This window comes from Coregonus lavaretus, assembly GCF_964263955.1.
Source record: "Coregonus lavaretus genome assembly, chromosome: 3".
NCBI lineage: Eukaryota > Metazoa > Chordata > Actinopteri > Salmoniformes > Salmonidae > Coregonus > Coregonus lavaretus.
The window spans coordinates 64473002-64495968 of NC_139990.1; the positions used below are offsets into that span (position 1 = coordinate 64473002).

Sequence of the window (22967 nt, forward strand, 5' to 3'; positions counted from 1 at the left end):
TGGAAGCTTTTTTGTAAATGACATCGCCGAAGTCAAGGATCGGTAGGAAAGTCAGTTTTACGAGGGCATGTTTAGCAGCATGAGTGAAGGAGGCTTTGTTGCGAAATAGGAAGCCGTTTCTAGATTTAACTTTGGATTGGAGATGCTTAATGTGAGTCTGGAGGGAAAGTTTACAGTCTAACCAGACACCTAGGTATTTGTAGTTGTCCACATATTCTATGTCAGACCCGCCGAGAGTAGTGATTCTAGTCGGGCAGGCGGGTGCAAGCAGTGTTCAATTGAAGAGCATGCATTTAGTTTTACTAGCGTTTAAGAGCAGTTGGAGGCTAAGGATGGAGTGTTGTATGGCATTGAAGCTCGTTTGGAGGTTTGTTAACACAGTGTCCAATGAAGGGCCAGATGTATACAAAATGGTGTCGTCTGCTTAGAGGTGGATCTGAGAGTCACCAGCAGCAAGAGCGACATCATTGATATACACAGAGAATAGAGTCGGCCCGAGAATTGAAACCTGTGGCACCCCCATAGAGACTGCCAGAGGTCCAGACAACAGGCCCTCCGATTTGACACATTGAACTCTATCTGAGAAGTAGTTGGTGAACCAGGCGAGGCAGTCATTTGAGGAACCAAGGCTATTTAGTCTGCAAACAAGAATGTGGTGATTGACAAAGTCAAAAGCCTTGGCCAGGTCGATGAAGATGGCTGCGCAATACTGTCATTTATCGATCGCGGTTATTATATCGTTTAGGACCTTGAGCGTGGCTGAGGTGCACCCATGACCAGCTCGGAAACCAGATTGCATAGTGGAGAAGGTACAGTGGGATTCGAAATGGTCGGTGATCTGTTTGTTAACTTGGCTTTCAAATACTTTCGAAAGGCAGGGCAGGATGGATATAGTTCTGTAACAGTTTGGATCTAGAGTGTCACCCCCTTTGAAGAGGGGGATGACTGCGGCAGCATTCCAATCTCTGGGGATCTCAGACTATACGAAAGAGAGGTTGAACAGGCTAGTAATAGGGGTTGCGACAATTTCGGCAGCTAATTTTAGTAAGAAAGGGTCCAGATTGTCTAGCCCAGCTCCTGAGTGGCGCAGTGGTCTAAGGCACTGCATCGCAGTGCTAACTGTGCCACTAGAGATCCTGGTTCGAATCCAGGCTCTGTCGCAGCCGGCCGCGACCGGGAGACTCATGGGCGGCGCACAATTGGCCCAGCGTTGTCCAGGGTAGGGGAGGGAATGGCCGGCAGGGATGTAGCTCAGTTGATAGAGCATGGCGTTTGCAACGCCAGGGTTGTGTGTTCGATTCCCACGGGGGGCCAGTATAAAAAAAGATGTATTCACTAACTGTAAGTCGCTCTGGATAAGAGCGTCTGCTAAAAAACTAAAATGTAAATGTAAATTTGTAGGGGTCCAGATTTTGCAGCTCTAAATGGGGAAGCTTATTGCTACAGTCTCCATAGGATATTTTTCTTGCCGTGCAAATTCCCCTTTAGTCACGATTACTCAGCATTATAATTATTTTCCAGAAAAGGGGAACATGGATCATGGATCATTAAATACTTGCCTCTAGAATGTCAATATCTGGGTCATTCAAGGCAATGGTTCTGATATTTTCTTCAACAGACACAAAAGGTGAAGGATGAATTGAAAGTCACTGCAATCATGAAGTCAAATCCAAGATGGCGATCAGCAGTTTGGTGATGAAGATTAAATGAACAAGGGTACATAAGACATCCTAACTCCTACCTGGTCGATATTTCTGAGGTAATGAAATTATTCTGCTTTGATCATCATAGATTTCATTATCTTTCAATCTTATCACATCTACTTTCCACCTGAACGACATGGTTGTTTTCATTTAAGTCATACAGAAAAGCTGTGAATAATTGCTGACAAAGTGGATGAACTTCAGAGCGTTAAACTCCTGAGATGAACAGAATGCTGAGAGAGGACTAATTACACAAAAGGAATGACACATTTATATATAGTGCTTTCAAAAAGTATAATAAAATAATATGCCATTTAGCAGACGCTTTTATCCAAAGCGACTTACAGTCATGCGTGCACACATTATAATTTGTTTGTGTATGGGTGGTATTCACACCCCTTGACTTTTTCCACTTTTTAAAATGGATTACATTGAGATTTTGTGTCACTGGCTTACACACAATACCCCATAATGTCAAAGTGGAATTATGTTTTTAGAAATGTTTACAAATGAATTAAAAATGAAAAGCTGAAATGTCTTGAGTAAATAAGTGTTCAACCCCTTTGTTATGGCAAGCCTAAATAAGTTCAGGAGTAAAAATGTGCTTTACAAGTCACATAATAAGTTACATGGACTCTATGGTTTAACAAGATTTTGGAATGACTACCTCATCTCTGTACCCCACACATACAATTATCTGTAAGGTCCCTCAGTCGAGCAGTGAATTTCAAACACAGATTCAACCACAAAGACCAGGGATGTTTTCCATTGCCTTGCAAAGAGGGGCACCTATTGGTAGATGGGTAAAAATGAAAAAGCAGACATTGAATATCCCTTTGAGCATGGTGAAGTTATTAATTACACTTTGGATGGTGTATCAATACACCCAGTCACTACAAAGATACAGGCATCCTTCCTAACTCAGTTGCCGGAGAGGAAGGAAACCGCTCAGCGATTTCACAATGAGGCCAACGGTAACTTTAAAACAGTTACAGAGTTTAATGGCTGTGATAGGCGAAAACTGAGGTTGGATCAACAACAGACAGTAAAACTGAAAAAATGTGGCAAAGAAATTAACTTTATGTCCTGAATACAAGGCATTATGTTTGAGGCAAATGTAACACAACACATCACTGAGTACCACTGTTCATATTTACAAGCATGGTGGTGGCTGCATCATGTTATGGGTATGCTTGTCATCGGCAAGGACTATGGAGTTTTTTAGGATAAAAATAAATTGAATAGAGCTAAGAACAGGCAAAATCCTAGAGGAAAACCTGGTTAAGTCTGCTTTCCAACAGACACTGGAAGACAAATTCACCTTTCAGCAGGACAATAACCTAAAACACAAGGCCAAATATACACTAGAGTTGCTTACAAAGACAACATTGAATGTTCCTGAGTGGCCTAGTCACAGTCTTGACTTAAATTGGCTTGGAAATGTTTGGCAAGACTTGAAAATGGCTTTCTAGCAATAATCACCAACCAGCTTGACATAGCTTGAAGAATTTTAATAATAATGTGCAAATTGTATAATCCAGTTGTGCAAAGCTGTTAGAGACTTACCCAGAAAGACTCATAGCTGTAATCGCTGCCAAAGGTGATTCTAACATACAGTATATTGACTCTTGGTTGTGAATACTTATGTAAATTACATATTTCTGTATTTAAATAAATTTGCTACAATTTCAAAAAACATGTTTTCACTTTGTCATTATGGGGTATTGTGTGTAGATGGCTGAGAGAAAAAAATATTGAATCCATTTTGAATTCAGGATGTAACACAACAAAAATGTGGAATAAGTCAAGGGGTATGAATACTTTCTGAAGGAACTGTATAGGACATTGTGCAGCGGCAACAGAGAAAGTGAGGACCAGACAGCCGATGTGAGTGCAAAATGAGCCAATAAGATAAGCTAAAAACAGAAAGACATTTTAAATCATAGCACAGATTTTTGTCAAACTATTCCAAAATAAGTGGTTGGTTTGGACAGAGGATAACATATCACCCATTGTCATTTGCCACCATATCAAGCTGTAGCAATTCCGCAGAGAAAGCTTTCTCTGCGGAATATTCTCTGAATATCGCCAGATCTCTTTATGCTTAACATACAACAACTAAATTGATGCTTAATATTAATAAATAATGAAAATCCACAGGTGAAGTTTCAAACATTGGTGTTAGATGTTTTATTCCATAAATAATGTACAGGGATTTATTTGACAAAAATAAGAAAGTAAAAAAGAATCAAACGTATGCACTGACAGAAACATTGGCACTGATCTAAGAAACAATGAAATGTAACATGAGTATACAGTAGAATAATACTTTTTAAAAAGCAGACAGCGATTCACATGGGTGATATGTACCAAAAATAAACCTGTATATCCATTTACTTCAAGTTCAAGTAGTGTGCTTGTCAGGTCAAGTCTTACATACAGTCAAAACAATGTGGGTATTTGTCAATATGAGGTCAGGGACAGGTCATGAATTGGCTGTTACAGAGAAATAAGGCAGGAGATTTGGTGAGTCAAAGGTCTCATGATATGTAGTCAATTGTATGTACATCAACAGTAAACCCTCACTATGTGCTGCTATTTGCCATATCAATCCAAATGGCTTTATTGCACAGTGACAAGCTACATCTCTATGAGAACTTTCAAAGTAATACTGATGTAATATTATACATCTATACAGACTACCAATACTATGCTTGCTACAGTGCCAAAAGAGAGGCAATCTTATGATAGTGAACAATTCTTGTTCTACATAGTATCTCCACAAATTACTCTCTCAAAGCTATAACTTTAGCAAACGATGACACCATTTACCATTCTGTCTCCTATGATTTACTGCAGATACAAACTTAAACCAACGACATACAGCAAAATTATAACAGATATAAATCTTAACACTTTAGATAAATGGCACCAATATCCATCTGGCTACATGATTAACATTTTTGTTAAAATCACAAACACTTACACAGCCATGTGTATAAGTTATAAACTATGTTTACAGTGCTGTATATGCTGTATCTATGGTATTTAGGGATTTACAGTATCCATGGCCATACGTGCAGAAGTCTCAATATAATCTATGTTTATATGGGTTCATTTGATACTGAATGGGACCTGAAAGAACCCTTAAGTGTATGAGTTCTGTATATATGGTCATATGATATATGTATCTATGCATGTAAGGTATGCATACTCAATATATTTGTGTGCCTGAATGTAGGCCTACATACATACATGTAATGCTTCTGTTAATAAATGCTAAGTTTAATCTATTATTGCACATCTCGTAATGCTAAAATATTGCTATTGCAATAGATTAAAATAGTTAATTACATTGGTAATATCATAACAAAATGTACATATAGAATCTTAGTGTATCATTATTGGTATGGCTGGTACAGTACTGGGAATTCAATAGGGTATCGATAACGTTTAGATTAAAAAATAGTGTGCTACTCTAGCGTGTCTGATATTCTTTGATATAATATAATATAATCTGTCATATTCCTCTCAAGAAACATAACTGCTACTCTAGAGGCACTCGTCTAGCGGAACCAAGATAAATCACGAAAAAGCCTTTCAAAGAATATCTAAAGTCGTTACTAAGAAGAATGATGAATGAGATTTGAAAAGCAATGTTTTTTGAAATGTGGAATGTATGGTTAATTTTCCTTTTGGAGGACAGTGGATATAACTACTTGAGCCATTGAAATTGCTGGACACATACTTAATTAAAAAACGCAAATAGCATTTCTCATTCATTGACAGCATACAGTTGACGTCGGAAGTTTACATACCCCTTAGCCAAAGACATTTAAACTCAGTTTTTTACAATTCCTGACATTTAATCCTAGTAAAAATTCCCTGTTTTAGGTCAGTTAGAATCACCACTTTATTTTAAGAATGTGAAATGTCAGGATAATAGTAGAGAGAATGATTTATTTCAGCTTTTATTTATTTCATCACATTCCCAGTGGGTCAGAAGTTTACATACACTCAATTAGTATTTGGTAGCATTGCCTTTAAATTGTTTAACTTGGGTCAAACGTTTCAGGTAGCCTTCCACAAGCTTCCCACAATAAGTTGGGTGAATTCTTTGCCCATTCCTCCTGACAGAACTGGTGTAACTGAGTCAGGTTTGTAGGCCTCCTTGCTCGCACACACTTTTTCAGTTCTGCCCACAAATTTTCTATAGGATTGAGGTCAGGGCTTTGTGATGGCCATTTCAATACCTTGACTTTGTTGTCCTTAAGCCATTTTGCCACAACTTTGGAAGTATGCTTTAGGTCATTGTCCATTTGGAAGACCACTTTGCGACCAAGCTTTAACTTCCTGACTGATGTCTTGAGATGTTGCTTCAATATATCCACATAATTTTCCTTCCTCATGATGCCATCTATTTTATGAAGTGCACCAGTCCCTCCTGCAGCAAAGCACCCCCACAGCATGATGCTGCCACCCCCGTGCTTCACGGTTGGGATGGTGTTCTTTGGCTTGCAAGCCATCCCCTTTTTCCTCCAAACATAACAATGGTCATTATGGCCAAACAGTTCTATTTTTGTTTCATCAGACCAGAGGACATTTCTCAAAAAAGTATGATCTTTGTCCCCATATGCAGTTGCAAACCGTAGTCTGGCTTTTTTATGGTGGGTTTGGAGCAGTGGCTTCTTCCTTGCTGAGCGGCCTTTCAGGTTATGTCGATATAGGACTCGTTTACTGTGGATATAGATAATTTTGTACCTGTTTCCTCCAGCATCTTCACAAGGTCCTTTGCTGTTGTTCTGGGATTGATTTGCACTTTTTGCACCAAAGTACGTTAATCTCTAGGCGACAGAATGTGTCTCCTTCCTGAGCGGTATGATGGCTGCGTGGTCCCATGGTGTTTATACTTGCGTACTATTGTTTGTACAGATGAACGTGGTACATTAAGGCGTTTGGAAATTGCTCCCAAGGATGAACCAGACTTGTGGAGGTCTACAATTGTTTTGTTTTTCTGAGGTCTTGGCTGATTCATTTTGATTTTCCCATGATGTCAAGCAAAGAGGCACTGAGTTTGAAGGTAGGCCTTGAAATACATTCACAGGTACACCTCCAATTGACTCAAATTATGTCAATTAGCCTATCAGAAGCTTCTAAAGCCATGACATCATTTTCTGGAATTTTCCAAGCTGTTTAAAGGCACAGTCAACTTAGTTTATGTAAACTTCTGACCCAATGGAATTGTGATACAGTAAATTATAAGTGAAATAATCTGTCTGTAAACAAATGTTGGAAAAATTACTTGTGTCATGCACAAAGTAGACGTCCTAACCGACTTACCAAAACTATAGTTTGTTAACAAGAAATTTGTGGAGTGGTTGAAAAACGAGTTTTAATTAATCCAACCTAAGTGTATGTAAACTTCCAACTTCAACTGTATGAATCTGTCTTCAAATCTAGCAGCCATCCACTACTTATAGAATCCTCTAGATTACCTTGTCAACTCTAACAATGCCACAGCCTGGTTGCCATCACCCAAACTAACTTCGAAGAGGAAAGAGAACTTGTCATTTAGCAGTTAAGTTAGGTTTACTCTGTGTTCTCTTTACACATCATAAGATAGGGAAATACTATCAAACTGTCGTCGTTTGTAAAGATTGGCATTGTTCATCCTCATGTCAAGCTGTTATGGTGATGACAACAATATGTAATGTACTACCTTAGTCTTTGTTTCATGCATTTTTATCAAAAACACCAATAATGGCCTCATACTATATAGTGCAGATAGAAGTCATATGTCACCTTCCAGTCCACTATTGTGCTTTTCGATTCAATCTAGGTGAATCCCTCTCAGTTTAAGATTATTGGAATAATCACCACAGATGATGCAGGTAAACTACTAAAGGAAAAAAACAAGCAGCATGTTTGATATACTGGTTAAAAAAAATGGCTGCCAAGTAGTGCAATAGCACAAAGGGCCTAAACATGTGTCTTTTGGGTTCTTTATGGGATTTGTTTCATAAAGTACAGCCAGGAACTGTCTCAGTCTTCATTCCGTTTCTTCTTCCCTGGAATGGATTAAAAAGTAGCAAAGTTCCCTGTGACGCTTATCTAACTTTCAATTGCAGATTATTAGAAGTAATGGACAAAAGCAAAACATTTACACAAATCGTTTCCTTTCTCAAGTTCCTCATCTCGAGTAAATCTGTCAACGTTAGTCAGAAGAAGAATGTTCGATGAACAATTTCCTACTGACTGGGTGAAAACCAATTGGCTAAGGTATCTGGATACATACATGAATCATTCATATGAATGGCTTTCACTGTTCACCTCTCACCTTTCAAATGAGTGTGCAGTTAGTTTGAAACTGTCCCATTATATCCCTGCATACATTTGATTGTGCAAGTTGAGGCCTCCCCATTATTTCTCCATATATTATTAATGTATCTATTTCATAACTATACATTATCTAGACTATCTCATATATATTCGTCAATATTCCCCAGATGATTTCCAAAAATCAGCACCTGCCTAAAGAAGATTAACTCTGTCTATGATTGTTGGATATTTCTTGGATTAAGGTAATCAGACATGGTAGTTCTCAACAATACATTCATTTATTTTCCTCACTCCATTTTTGTTTTCTCACTATCTCTCCACACCTGTCTTCTCTTTCTTTTCATCTCTACATCTCCGTTCTCCATCTCCTCCACCCTCCACCACCCTTCTTTTTACCTGTTGATTATTCCTTTAATTTGGGAGTCTTTCTCCACTTGCTGTTGCCGTAGCCGCCTCTCGCTGTCTTCCAGGCGACTCTGGTATTGTGAGAGGATCTTACTGGTCTGCTGCTCCTGGGAAAGGAGCCTCTTCTCATATTCCTCCAGCTTCCTGTGGGACATGATCAGTCGCTCCTTTAGGGAGTGGATCTCCTCCTCGTATTCCTTTACCTGAGACAGATAGAGAGAAGAGAATGCATTTGGACATAGAAAATGGTTGAGCAATTGTTATATACAGTGGGGAAAAAAAGTATTTAGTCAGCCACCAATTGTGCAAGTTCTCCCACTTAAAAAGATGAGAGAGGCCTGTAATTTTCATCATAGGTACACGTCAACTATGACAGACAAAATGAGAAAAAAAATTCCAGAAAATCACATTGTAGGATTTTTAATGAATTTATTTGCAAATTATGGTGGAAAATAAGTATTTGGTCAATAACAAAAGTTTCTCAATACTTTGTTATATACCCTTTGTTGGAAATGACACAGGTCAAACGTTTTCTGTAAGTCTTCACAAGGTTTTCACACACTGTTGCTGGTATTTCTGACTCCTGAGTGGCGCAGTGGTCTAAGGCACAGCATCGCAGTGCTAACTGTGCCACTAGAGATCCTGGTTCGAATCCAGGCTCTGTCGCAGCCGGCCGCGACCGGGAGACTCATGGGTGGCGCACAATTGGCCCAGGGTAGGGGAGGGAATGGCCGGCAGGGATGTAGCTCCGTTGATAGAGCATGGCGTTTGCAACGCCAGGGTTGTGGGTTCAATTCCCACGGGGGGCCAGTATAAAAATATATATGTGTTCACTAACTGTAAGTCGCTCTGGATAAGAGCGTCTGCTAAATGACTAAAATGTAAATGTAAAATGTATTTTGGCCCATTCCTCCATGCAGATCTCCTCTAGAGCAGTGATGTTTTGGGGCTGTCGCTGGGCAACACGGACTTTCAACTCCCTCCAAAGATTTTCTATGGGGTTGAGATCTGGAGACTGGCTAGGCCACTCCAGGACCTTGAAATGCTTCTTACGAAGCCACTCCTTCGTTGCCCGGGCGGTGTGTTTGGGATCATTGTCATGCCGAAAGACCCAGCCACGTTTCATCTTCAATGCCCTTGCAGATGGAAGGAGGTTTTCACTCAAAATCTCACGATACATGGCCCCATTCATTCTTTCCTTTACACGGATCAGTCGTCCTGGTCCCTTTGCAGAAAAACAGCCCCAAAGCATGATGTTTCCACCCCCATGCTTCACAGTAGGTATGGTGTTCTTTGGATGCAACTCAGCATTCCTTTGTCCTCCAAACACGACGAGTTGAGTTTTTACCAAAAAGTTATATTTTGGTTTCATCTGACCATATGACATTCTCCCAATCCTCTTCTGGTTCATCCAAATGCACTCTAGCAAACTTCAGACGGGCCTGGACATGTACTGGCTTAAGCAGGGGGACACGTCTTGCACTGCAGGATTTGAGTCCCTGGCGGCATAGTGTGTTACTGATGGTAGGCTTTGTTACTTTGGTCCCAGCTCTCTGCAGGTCATTCACTAGGTCCCCCTGTGTGGTTCTGGGATTTTTGCTCACCGTTCTTGTGATCATTTTGACCCCATGGGGTGAGATCTTGCGTGGAGCCCCAGATCAAGGGAGATTATCAGTGGTCTTGTATGTCTTCCATTTCCTAATAATTGCTCCCACAGTTGATTTATTCAAACCAAGCTGCTTACCTATTGCAGATTCAGTCTTCCCAGCCTGGTGCAGGTCTACAATTTTGTTTCTGGTGTCCTTTGACAGCTCTTTGGTCTTGGCCATAGTGGAGTTTGGAGTGTGACTGTTTGAGGTTGTGGACAGGTGTCTTTTATACTGATAACAAGTTCAAACAGGTGCCATTAATACAGGTAACGAGTGGAGGACAGAGGAGTGTCTTAAAGAAGAAGTTACAAGTCTGTGAGAGCCAGAAATCTTGCTTGTTTGTAGGTGACCAAATACTTATTTTCCACCATAATTTGCAAATAAATTCATTAAAAATCCTACAATGTGATTTTCTGGAATTTTGTTTCTCAATTTGTCTGTCATAGTTGACGTGTACCTATGTTGAAAATTACAGGCCTCTCTCATCTTTTTAAGTGGGAGAACTTGCACAATTGGTGGCTGACTAAATACTTTTTTCCCCCACTGTACATGGACAAGTCACCATGGAATAGGGAGGCAACCACATTCTTGTCCAGTGTTCACTAAAGTCTAAGGCACACCTTGTTCAGCTTCTTTTGGACTCTAGTTTATCCCTTTTCACTTGCTCACTATGCACAAAGATCTTGCTATGTCTATTATGAAAATAGAAGGGAATATATTGAAAATATAAAAATAGTTGAGCAATTGTCATACTGTTTATTAGCAACACATGGCTAAGCAACCGACAAATGGTCTTGGGGGTTGACTGAACACACCTTCACTCGGACAAAGAAATGTGGTAATGCGGTCAAATATGAATATGCAAGCTAAAAGTTTTTTTTTTTCAATGACTCACTGTTGTTCAAGTTCATCCTCAGCTGTTCCTATCTAAATTATTCATAAAGAAGTGTCTCGGTACCATCTGCTCTCCACTGATAGACTTGAATTGCACTTCCCTGACATCTGCACTGTGCATTAAGAAGGAGATATGACTCAGATCAGTGTTACGGTTCTCTAGTCTCACAGTTTGCTGTTGAATATGCTGCTAAGTCAAATTGCTAAAGAGAAGAGAGAGATTCTGCATTCCTATGAGGCATCGTTTTGTTACTGTCGATTTCCCAGAAGATTGGGATTTCAATGCCAATGCTACAGTATATTGTTAAGACAATTATGTACTGTTTTTTATATATACACATACACATTGCCAATGTCAAATTTAGGCTACCATTCTTTTGTATTGCAAAAGCTGTGGTGGGAGAGATGTATCTACCCTGTCTAAGCGAGACTCATCCATGCTTTTGGAGTACTCCTTCAGCTTGAACTCCTCGCGGTCGATGCGGTTCGCCTCCAGAGTAATATCAGCGGAGAGGTGAGGCATGTTGGAGACCCAGGCGACTGTTCTCTCATTGGCCGGGGTCGGGGGGTTAAGGGTCGAGGGCGACTGGCCGGAACCCTGGGGGAAAAGACAAGAAGCAGATATGAAGAGGAAGAATATGTACTAGTACTAGCAGTGGTGTGTATTCATGGATGCCGAGGGAAGCCAGGCTTTCCCCAAAGAATTACTAAGAAAAAAAGAAAGAAACATATAACATAATGTATCTTTCGTCTCTCTATGTTTTATAATTCGCAAGAGGCTGAATATATCTCACTGGAGAAAGCATCCAAGCGAGCAAAACAGTGTCCCTCTGTCTCTGTATGTGTAGGCCATCTACCATATGCTGTCTGGTCCAAAAGAGTATGACATAGTTGCCGGCCATAGCATTGAATGCAAGGGAAGTCAGCGAGCATTTGGCTTTCCTTGATTAAAAAAATAAATAAAATAATAGCCAATCAGCGTTGTGCTAAACTGAGTGAGCTCAACTGTGAATGGTCCTGGCGCATCAAAAAAAGGTGTCTAAGGAAGCCAGTTTGGATTTGCCGTCACATTGAGAGCATATGTCATTGAGAAACCACTTGAATTGTTGCATCTCGTTGTGTTGTTGTCCTCCGGTGGCTAGCTAGCTAGCTAAAGTTGTCCCTTTCCTAAATTAGCCATTGATTGAGATAGGGATTTGGACTGGTGGTTTCACTTAATTCTCTGTACTGGCCAATGCTTATAACGGCAATTCTGATCCAACCATTAATTCATACATTGTGCCCCTGGCCTGAGAGGATGGAAGTTGAATATGTAGCTAGATGTAGAAGGTTAATGTTAACTAGCTAATGTTGCTCATGAAAGAAAGTTAGGCTAGCGAGTGTGGTATCTGAGGAATTTATGACTTTGCTAATGGTTTCAAATGGTTTTAGAGGATGTTGACTCAGCTTAAAGGGAGCATCTGGGGAGTAGTTCTATAGGGGCACCCTAAAGCCGAGGAAGTCTGTTAGGTGGACTCCTGGGATTGGTCTGTAGGGGAAAACACCCATATTATGTTACATAGGGCATAGGATATAAATACTTGGTTAAAACAAAGGAGGACAGAATAATCATATTTGAGATTGGGCGGTTATTCTCCAGATATTCTGCAGATATCTGTAAATTTATGCTGGAATACTTTGATATAAATAAACCTTTATAATCAAAGTACAGCGTAAGCGGATTTCCTTGTTTTCACAGAATAATTAGCAACGTTTTCTCGACACCACACGAGCAAGCATTTTAGCCAGGTAGCCTAGGACAACAAAAAATTAAAGCGTGTACTGTATGACAGAGTGATAGACTATTTCATCAACATGAAAGAGAGGAGGATAGCATTGGCGTTTCTCTACAAGTAGGGTGAGTCAACACGTTTTTTCTACTTGCACGAACATGCACGTATGCACACACACACGCACACAGAAATCAGAACCATGGACAGCCACATCATATTCAGCTTATGTTGATTGGACTAAATAGTTTTTGGTATCTTTTAGTTGTCACTTCTCCTGTTTTCTTTGCGACTTGCGGTAACTCTACAGGGTTCTAAATCAATAGTTGTTTAGTGGTTCGAAAATGTCGGAAACATTAGCTTGCTTGACCATGCTGTAGGTCATGTAACTGTTTGTTACATGTAATATACTTTGTGGACTTCACTGGACTGAGGTTGCTCTCCAGTTTTGTGATGAAACAAATGTGTGGTTCAATTTATTCTGCCACTGTGTCTTCTTATTGTCTCAGCCTTAGGCCTATATATCACGGTGTCAAGGTATATGAACTAACAGGTTATAGAGCAAGCAACGCAATTATCACAACACATAAGTTGTAATATGGCTTTTTTTTCTGGCTTTCTCAGTGATTTTACCCACGCACCGCTACTGTGTACTACACACATGAGGGGGTGACCGTTGGTCCTATTTAATCAGACAGGTCACTGGGATTCTGGGGTTGGTCAGAAACAACTGTGCAAGAGAGGTGTGTTGGAATTGTTATATAATGCTCTTTTCATAGTGAGAGAAAATAACACAGTGACAGCTATGAGCTTGTTATCAGATTTAAGGGTAGATTGAATTACACAATAAAGTACAGTAGCCTGCATACCTGTTTGCTGATGGAAGGTTTGAGCAGGTGCTGTTGCTGTGGTTGTTGTTGTTGTTGTTGCTGCTGCTGTGATTGCTGTATGGTTGTTGTAGTGCCAACCTGTGGCCCCTGGGGGCCCTGGCTCTCCCTGACAGAGCTCTGCTGGTGGGGCAGTCCAGGGGCTGTGTTATCTTTGACCGACAGCTGTTGCCGTGGTGCCTGTTGCCGACCTCCGTAGTTCGACTCTGGCGATAGGTTGGCACTGGGCGGCCGCGTCTTAGCGGATGGTGTGGGAGCAGCAGCTGCACTGACGGACAGCTGATGGGAGGTCTGTGATTTGACGCGTTGGGCGGGAGGCGGGGCGATGGAGCTCTGGCGCACGGGCTGGACTGTGGAGGGGGGTGTGGCCAGGGAAGAGTGGGAGGTGCCAGTCTGAGAGGCCATACCCATCTGCTGTTGCTGTTGAAGATTATCCTAACAAGGACAATTAGAGAACACCAAGTTATCCTGGCCTTAAACCTGTTTCAGATGTTTACATTATGCTAATCCTATTCATGTAGGCTACAAACAAATGTTGACTTAAATTATGATCAAGTAGGAGAGACAAAAAGGCTAATTTGCACAAAAGTAGAGCATGATTGTAAACACATTCTTAACCTTAGGTTAATCCATACCTGCCCGTGCATGGACAGTTGCCGCCGTGCGTAATCAGCCCTGCTGTAGTCGTCGCTATAGCTGTGTGAGTGGATAATGGCTGGCTGCCCCAGGTGCCCTGCCCCGGTCCTCAGGGTGGACAGGTCCTCGCTGCGGGAGAACCCCCCGTGGGCGAACTGGGGGATGTAGGCCTGGTGTGAGCCACCGGGGTCAGGCTCCGGGGCCAGGAGCAGGGGCGGCGGGAGATGGGCCCTGCTGTGCTGGTGGTGGAGGTGGGGTCCATCTGCGGTGCCGGTGGCCAGGTGAAATAGGGGGTTCTGGAAGGAGAGCGGGTATCTCAGGGCGGCGGCCTGCTGCTGCTGCTGCTGGGACAGCGAGTCGGTGGTGGTACCCATCTGGCTCAACTGGCTCAGCCGGAGGCCCCCTGACATGCTGGATCCCCCCGAGCCGGCCGAGAGGCGGCCCCCGGCCCGGAGCTGGCCGCTCAGGCCCGAGCCCAGGCCTCCGCCACCCTGGCTGCTTAGCCCTCCGAAGCTGCCCATGCCGGTGATGGAGGCCTGGGAGGAGTTGAGCATGGCCACCGACTGCAGGTTAGACACGCTGTTCAATGTGGAGTCCTGGAGGTCCATCATAGATATACACTTTATTGACACTGAGCACCTAGACTAGATTGATATAGCTAACGTCCTTGTGTGCCCAATTCTAAAGTGCCAATAAGTTGATTAAGTGTGTTATCTATTGAGAGGGGTGGTTGTATGCCTGAATTGCATGTCCCATGACTTACCACTAAGGTACATGCATCATTTTCCTATGAGCGCACAGCTGCCATACTATCCTGCAGTCGTCTGCCAGACTTGGCTACCACATGGAAAGGAGATGTGCAGTTTACACAGTTTCCTGTAGAACATGGCTCCTAATAGATCTTAATGCTATCAAAACTCTAGAATTCAACTAACCTTGTGGTCTGGCTCGGTTATATCGGAGCTACTGGTGCAGTAGGCAGGGCTGGATCGGGCCAAGGGAGGGCGGGTTACGTAGAAAACGTCTTTGGAGGCTCGATGTGGGTGATCGCGCTCTTGGAAACTCAGCTGAGCATGAGCACGAGATGGCATGATCCCCCCACTGGACACACCAGAGGTAGGGGAAGGCAAGCGAGTGATATCTATGGAGCTTAAGGTAACAACACATAGCAACAGATTGGAGAAGACGATGACAAGGTTATACAGTGGGGGAAAAAAATATTTAGTCAGCCACCAATTGTGCAAGTTCTCCCACTTAAAAAGATGAGAGAGGCCTTTAATTTTCATCATAGGTACACGTCAACTATGACAGACAAAATGAGACATTTTTTTCCAGAATATCACATTGTAGGATTTTAAATGAATTTATTTGCAAATGATGGTGGAAAATAAGTATTTGGTCAATAACAAAAGTTTCTCAATACTTTGTTATATACCCTTTGTTGGCAATGACACAGGTCAAACGTTTTCTGTAAGTCTTCACAAGGTTTTCACACACTGTTGCTGGTATTTTGGCCCATTCCTCCATGCAGCTCTCCTCTAGAGCAGTGATGTTTTGGGGCTGTCGCTGGGCAACACGGACTTTCAACTCCCTCCAAAGATTTTCTATGGGGTTGAGATCTGGAGACTGGCTAGGCCACTCCAGGACCTTGAAATGCTTCTTACGAAGCCACTACCTTCGTTGCCCGGGCGGTGTGTTTGGGATCATTGTCATGCTGAAAGACCCAGCCACGTTTCATCTTCAATGCCCTTGCTGATGGAAGGAGGTTTTCACTCAAAATCTCACCATACATGGCCCCATTCATTCTTTCCTTTACACGGATCAGTCGTCCTGGTCCCTTTGCAGAAAAACAGCCCCAAAGCATGATGTTTCCACTCACTTGCTTCACAGTAGGTATGGTGTTCTTTGGATGCAACTCAGCATTCTTTGTCCTCCAAACACGACGAGTTGAGTTTTTACCAAAAAGTTCTATTTTGGTTTCATCTGACCATATGACATTCTCCCAATCCTCTTCTGGATCATCCAAATGCACTCTAGCAAACTTCAGACGGGCCTGGACATGTACTGGCTTAAGCAGGGGGACACGTCTGGCACTGCAGGATTTGAGTCCCTGGCGGCGTAGTGTGTTACTGATGGTAGGCTTTGTTACTTTGGTCCCAGCTCTCTGCAGGTCATTCACTAGGTCCCCCCGTGTGGTTCTGGGATTTTTGCTCACCATTCTTGTGATCATTTTGACCCCACGGGGTGAGATCTTGCGTGGAGCCCCAGATCGAGGGAGATTATCAGTGGTCTTGTATGTCTTCCATTTCCAAATAATTGCTCCCACAGTTGATTTCTTTCTGCTTACCTATTGCAGATTCAGTCTTCCCAGCCTGGTGCAGGTCTACAATTTTGTTTCTGGTGTCCTTTGACAGCTCTTTGGTCTTGGCCATAGTGGAGTTTGGAGTGTGACTGTTTGAGGTTGTGGACAGGTGTCTTTTATACTGATAACAAGTTCAAACAGGTGCCATTAATACAGGTAATGAGTGGAGGACAGAGGAGCCTCTTAAAGAATAAGTTACAGGTCTGTGAGAGCCAGAAATCTTGCTTGTTTGTAGGTGACCAAATACTTATTTTCCACCATAATTTGCAAATAAATTCATTAAAAATCCTACAATGTGATTTTCTGGCAAAAAAATTCTCAATTTGTCTATCATAGTTGACGTATACCTATGATGAAAATTACAGGCATCTCTCATCTTTTTAAGTGGGAGAACTTGCACAATTGGTGGCTGACTAAATACTTTTTTCCCCCACTGTAGGTGTATTACAAGTTAGGATTTAGCACAAAAGGCACAACACAACCACAGCCTTATGGCGGGAAAGGCAAAACTTTAACATTGGCCATGATAAATGCACCAACCAACCATCCTCCTAGGGCTGGTTTCCCCAACACAGATTAAACCTAATCCAAGACTAAAAAGTATGTTTAATGGAAATTCTCCATTCAAAGTGCTTTTCAGTCCAGGACTATACTTAACCTGTGTCCAGGAAACAAGCCAATAGGGTTAAATAAAGCCAGGGCACTACCTATTGAGATCCTTCATCATGAGATTCTGGAACTCCGAGGAGACTCCCCTGTTGAAGCTGGGTCGTGAGAGCAGCCTCTCCGTCTGTCTCTCATGGACTCTATCTGTCTGGTTCTGGTGGCTGGGCTGCCTCTGCAGGTGGGGGTTACGCAGGGCCATGCTGATGTCATTCAAGAGGCGGGGCAAGGGACCCAGTTTGATAATGGCATCCTGTGGGTTAGGGTTAGAAGACTGACATGAATACAAGTTAGCAATGACAATAGGAAAAGCATTCAAATGGTTAAAAAGTGTGGTTGATAATTTTAAGTATCTTATCTTTGAAAATTGCAAGTGCACTTAATCATTCCGTTTATTCTACTGTCTCAAACATTCAGATTACTGGGTTGTCAAGACCATACATAGTTATTTTATTGTACTGATTCCATATTGGACATTATTGAATAACTCTACATTGGTTATCTGTAACTTATACTTCTTTATTGGTCATATATTGTAGCGGTTGTATTGTTAATATTTACCCTGATCCTCCCTACCTTGCTGAGCTGGGCCATGACCTCCCAGAGGAGGCTGTGCAGTATGGACAGCTCCCTGCCCAGGTCGATGTAGCCCTCGAAGCCCCCCGCGTTGCTCACACTGTCCAGGTTGGAGATCTCATAGAGGAACTGCTGCATGGAGCCCCACTCCATCTCTAAGAACTCATTCATGAAGCACATGTACTCCTCTTTCATGCCAAACCTGAGGGAGAGAGAAGAAGAAGAAAGAGTGGGGTATAGGAGGAAGAGTCAAAATGCTGTATACTCACAGAGATTACATCATTGGCTGGTTTCCCGGACACAGAATTAGCCCAATCCTGGATTAATAACTAATAAGCACTTTCAATGAAGAATCTACATTGAGCATGCTTTTTAGTCCAGGACTAGGTTTAGTCTGTGCCCGGGAAAAAGACTCAAAATATTACAAAAGTTTTAGCATAAGCATAACATTATGAGTTGTTTTGAATGAATGAACTGACTTGGAGAAGTTGGCCAGGTTCTGCACCACTTTGGAGATGAGGGTGAGCGTGCGTGACGTCTGCTCGTCTGGGTACTCCTGGGTCAAGTTGAACAGGGAGGGGGACATGACGGCCGGACACAGGAAGCGCAGGAAAAGGGAGCCGCTAATTAGGCGGTCTGCGATGTCCTCCCTCCCCCTCTCCGCACAGCGCACCCTCCACGAGGCAAACACCTCCTTCAACTCTCGAGGGAACACACTGCAGAGAGATACAAATATACAGTGTGTTATTCTCATTTGATAGGATATTCTGTTTTATTCAGGCAGTATATGCCAACTACTGAAGGCAAATCTGGTGTGCTCAACAATCCAAATTCTGTAAATATGTCTTTGGGTGCTGTAGGCCAGGAGTAATCCTACATGAATGAAAACAACTGTAAGCACTCATATATGACAACTACTGACCAATGGGAGTTGACGATTTTGCAGAGTGCCAGTTCGCAGCACATGCGGAGATTGGCTTGGTGATCTGGAAGGACAGAGGGTGGTGTCCTCATGGGGTCCACCTCGCAGTTCTCCTCTGATTCGTACAGTGCCCTTATGAACTCCCCTGAAACAAACACAATATCACCGACCATTAGGCAAACACAGAAAGATACTGGATACATCACAGCAAGAACAGTCCAACAACATGTATTGAGTGATTAATGTGAAGCATTTGACGGTCACACCTATTGCATCCTTGAGGTACTTATGTCCAATCAGTTTGAGGTACTCTTCTATGGCTTTGGTGGCCAGAGTGTTCTCTCTGAAGATAAGGTGTTCTCGGTCAATGAATCTATCTACCTCACACATCGCCATGTCTGAAAGAAAATCCTGGGAAAAAAACAAAACAGAAACATCAACATAGCATAGGCTTTCTTTGTAAAACATTCAATTACAATCTATTGGGTACTCTCAAATTCTATTTTGAGGATATAACGCCTTTCCGGAGGTCAGAGTGTAATTTGTTATGTTTAATGTTCCTTCTGTTTCAATCTGTTTTGGCTTATGGTTTGGTAAGAAAACCAAGAAGTAGTCAAACTAATGTTCATTTTGTAGTTCATATTGCCTTGAAGATGGAATCTGCAGGTCATGGGTGCCCCCATGCCGCCCCACTTCTTCTGTTGTGTTTTCACTTTGAACGAAAACAAGGGGATTGAGCCCTGAGCCGCCTTGGGCTGGCCTTCTGGGCAAGGTGTCTTTGTGCTAAATCCTGCCTACTCAAACAACCCTGCTGCCATTTCTCCGGAGCTGGAGAGGAAGTGAAAGTCACTTGCAAGCTACAGCCACCAGAAACAAACACAGAGCAGATGAAGCCAACAAGCTAGCTAACTTGTTTGCAGATTAACTTTCCTGGTAGCAGGGTCAGCGTTTTCAGAAAATGTTGACAGAAACAAGCATCATTCTCGATTCTTGGATCTGTATCAACTCGACCCCGAAAGAGAAAAAGAAGCGAGAAGAACACTGCTCATGACCAATCCAGAAACCGGATAGACATTGGAATTAATTTTGAAAGGTAGAAGAGTGACACTGAAATGGCAACCATTCTCATGGACAGGTAGGTAAGTGTTGGGTTGAATTTTTAGCCTGCGTTTTTTAGCTACATTAGCTGCTAACATTAGTGTGTTCAAGCTAGCTAACACGGCTACTACTACTACTGTCTTGTCTCATTACGCACACCTGGTTCCCATTCCCCCTGATTAGTATGTGTATATACAGTTGAAGTCAGAAGTTTACATACACCTTAGCCAAATACATTTAAACTCAGTTTTTCACAATTCCTGACATTTAATCCTAGTAAAAATTCCCTGTCTTAGGTCAGTTAGGATCACCACTTTATTTTAAGAATGTGAAATGTCAGAATAATAGTAGAGAGAATTATTTATTTCAGCTTTTATTTCCTTCATCACATTCCCAGTGGGTCAGAAGTTTACATACACTCAATTAGTATTTGGTAGCATTGCCTTTAAATTGTTTAACTTGGATCAAACTTTTCGGGTAGCCTTCCACAAGCTTCCCACAATAAGTTAGGTGAATTTTGGCCCATTCCTCCTGACAGAGCTGGTGTAACTGAGTCAGGTTTGTAGGCCTCCTTGCTCGCACATGCTTTTTCAGTTCTGCCCACAAAGTTTCTATAGGATTGAGGTGAGGGCTTTGTGATGGCCACTCCAATACCTTGACTTTGTTGTCCTTAAGCCATTTTACCACAACTTTGGAAGTATGCTTGCGGTCATTGTCCATTTGGAAGACCCATTTGCGACCAAGCTTTAACTTCCTGACTGATGTCTTGAGATGTTGCTTCAATATATCCACATCATTTTCCTTCCTCATGATGCCATCTATTTTGTGAATCCTGCAGCAAAGCACCCCCACAGCATGATGCTGCCACCCCCGTGCTTCAATGTTGGGATGGTGTTCTTCGGCTTGCAAGCCATCCCCTTTTTCCTCCAAACATAACGATGGTCATTATGGCCAAACAGTTCTATTTTTGTTTCATCGGATCAGAGGACTTTTCTCCAAAAAGTACGATCTTTGTTCCCATGTGCAGTTGCAACCGTAGTCTGGCTTTTTTATGGCGGTTTTGGAGCATTGGTTTCTTCCTTGCTGAGCGGCCTTTCAGGTTATGTCGATATAGGACTCGTTTTACTGTGGATATAGATACTTTTGTACCTGTTTCCTCCAGCATCTTCACAAGGTCCTTTGCTGTTGTTCTGGGATTGATTTGCACTTTTCGCACCAAAGTACGTTCATCTCTAGGAGACAGAACGCGTCTCCTTCCTGAGCGGTATGACGGCTGCATGGTCCCATGGTGTTTATACTTGCATACTATTGTTTGTACAGATGAACGTGGTACCTTCAGGCGTTTGGAAATTGCTCCCAACGATGAACCAGACTTGTGGAGGTCTACAATTTTTTTCTGAGGTCTTGGCTGATTTCTTTTGATTTTCCCAGGATGTCAAGCAAAGAGGCATTGAGTTTGAAAGTAGGCCTTGAAATACATCCACAGGTAAACCTCCAATTGACTCAAATGATGTCAATTAGCCTATCAGAAGCTTCTAAAGCCATGACATCCTTTTCTGGAATTTTCCAAACTGTTTAAAGGCACAGTCAACTTAGTATATGTAAACTTCTGACCCACTGGAATTGTGATACAGTGAAATATAAGTAAAATAATATTTCTGTAAACAATTGTTGGAAAAATGACTTGTGTCATGCACAAAGTAGATGTCCTAACCGACTTACCAAAACTATAGTTTGTTAACAAGAAATTTGTGTTGTGGTTGAAAAACAAGTTTTAATGACTCCAACCTAAGTGTATGTAAACTTCCGACGTCAACTGTATGTGCCCTCTGTTCCCCATTGTCCTTGTCGATTATTGTCCCATGTCCGTTGGTCTCGTGAGTACCATGTATTGTGCGCTTGGTATTACGGGTCTCGTCCCGTGTATTGTTTAGAGATTGTGCTCTTGCTATTACGGGTCTTGTCCCGTGTATTGTTTAGAGATTGTGCTCTTGGTATTACGGGTTTCGTCCCGTGTATTGTTTAAAGGTTCACACCTCGCTCTTTTGTTTGGGTTACATCCCTGTGTAATATACACTACCGTTCAAAAGTTTGGGGTCACTTAGACATTTCCTTGTTTTCCATGAAAACATACATGAAATGAGTTTGAATAGGAAATATAGAAAAATGCATAGGAAATGTAGTCATTGACAAGGTTAGAAATAATGATTTTTAATATAAATAATGATTGTGTCCTTCAAACTTGGCTTTCATCAAACCACAGTGTCTCCGGACCGCTCCTGTCTCAGCCTCCAGTATTTATGCTGCAGTAGTTTATGTGTCGGGGGGCTGTGGTTAGTTGGTTATACCTGGAGTACTTCTCCTGTCTTATCCAGTGTCCTGTGTGAATTTAAGTATGCTCTCTCTAATTCTCTTGTTCTCTCTTTCTCTCTGACCTGAGCCCTAGGACCATACGTCAGGACTACCGGGCATGATGACACCTTGCTGTCCCCAGTCCGCCTGGCCTTGCTGCTATTCCAGTTTCAACTGTTCTGCCTGCGGCTACGAAACCCCTACCTGTCCCAGACCTGCTGTTTTCAACTCTTAATGATCGGCTATGAAAAGCCAACTGAGAGACCTGAGCCCTAGGACCATACGTCGGGACTACCGGCCGTGGTGACTCCTTGCTGTCCCCAGTCCGCCTGGCCTTGCTGCTATTCCAGTTTAAACTGTTCTGCCTGCGGTTATGGAACCCCTACCTGTCCCAGACCTGCTGTTTTCAACTCTTAATGATCGGCTATGAAAAGCCAACTGAGATTTATTCCTGATTATTATTTGACCATGCTTGTCACTTATGAACATTTTTGAACATCTTGGCATGGTTCTGTTATAATCTCCACCCGGCACAGCCAGAAGAGGACTGGCCACCCCTCATAGCCTGGTTCCTCTCTAGGTTTCTTCCTAGGTTTTCGCCTTTCTAGGGAGTTTTTCCTAGCCACTGTGCTTCTACACCTGCATTACTAGCTGTTTGGGGTTTTAGGCTGGGTTTCTGTACAGCACTTCGAGATATTAGCTGATGTAAGAA

General features: G+C 42.3%; 1 protein-coding gene across 1 annotated transcript in view; it reads right to left on the reverse strand.

Moving 5' to 3' along the window:
• Window positions 1-22967, reverse strand: part of LOC311126940 (ras/Rap GTPase-activating protein SynGAP-like) — a gene marked incomplete at both ends in the record, with an annotated part of 122244 nt that overhangs the window by 14342 nt on the left and 84935 nt on the right. The window contains 10 exons of the mRNA XM_084158657.1: window positions 8439-8650; window positions 11406-11588; window positions 13629-14081; window positions 14282-14878; window positions 15218-15431; window positions 17352-17560; window positions 17884-18085; window positions 18363-18599; window positions 18806-18950; window positions 19072-19216. Coding sequence (XP_084014783.1) covers window positions 8439-8650; window positions 11406-11588; window positions 13629-14081; window positions 14282-14878; window positions 15218-15431; window positions 17352-17560; window positions 17884-18085; window positions 18363-18599; window positions 18806-18950; window positions 19072-19216 — 2597 coding nt within the window. The remainder of the gene's footprint in view (window positions 1-8438; window positions 8651-11405; window positions 11589-13628; window positions 14082-14281; window positions 14879-15217; window positions 15432-17351; window positions 17561-17883; window positions 18086-18362; window positions 18600-18805; window positions 18951-19071; window positions 19217-22967) is intronic.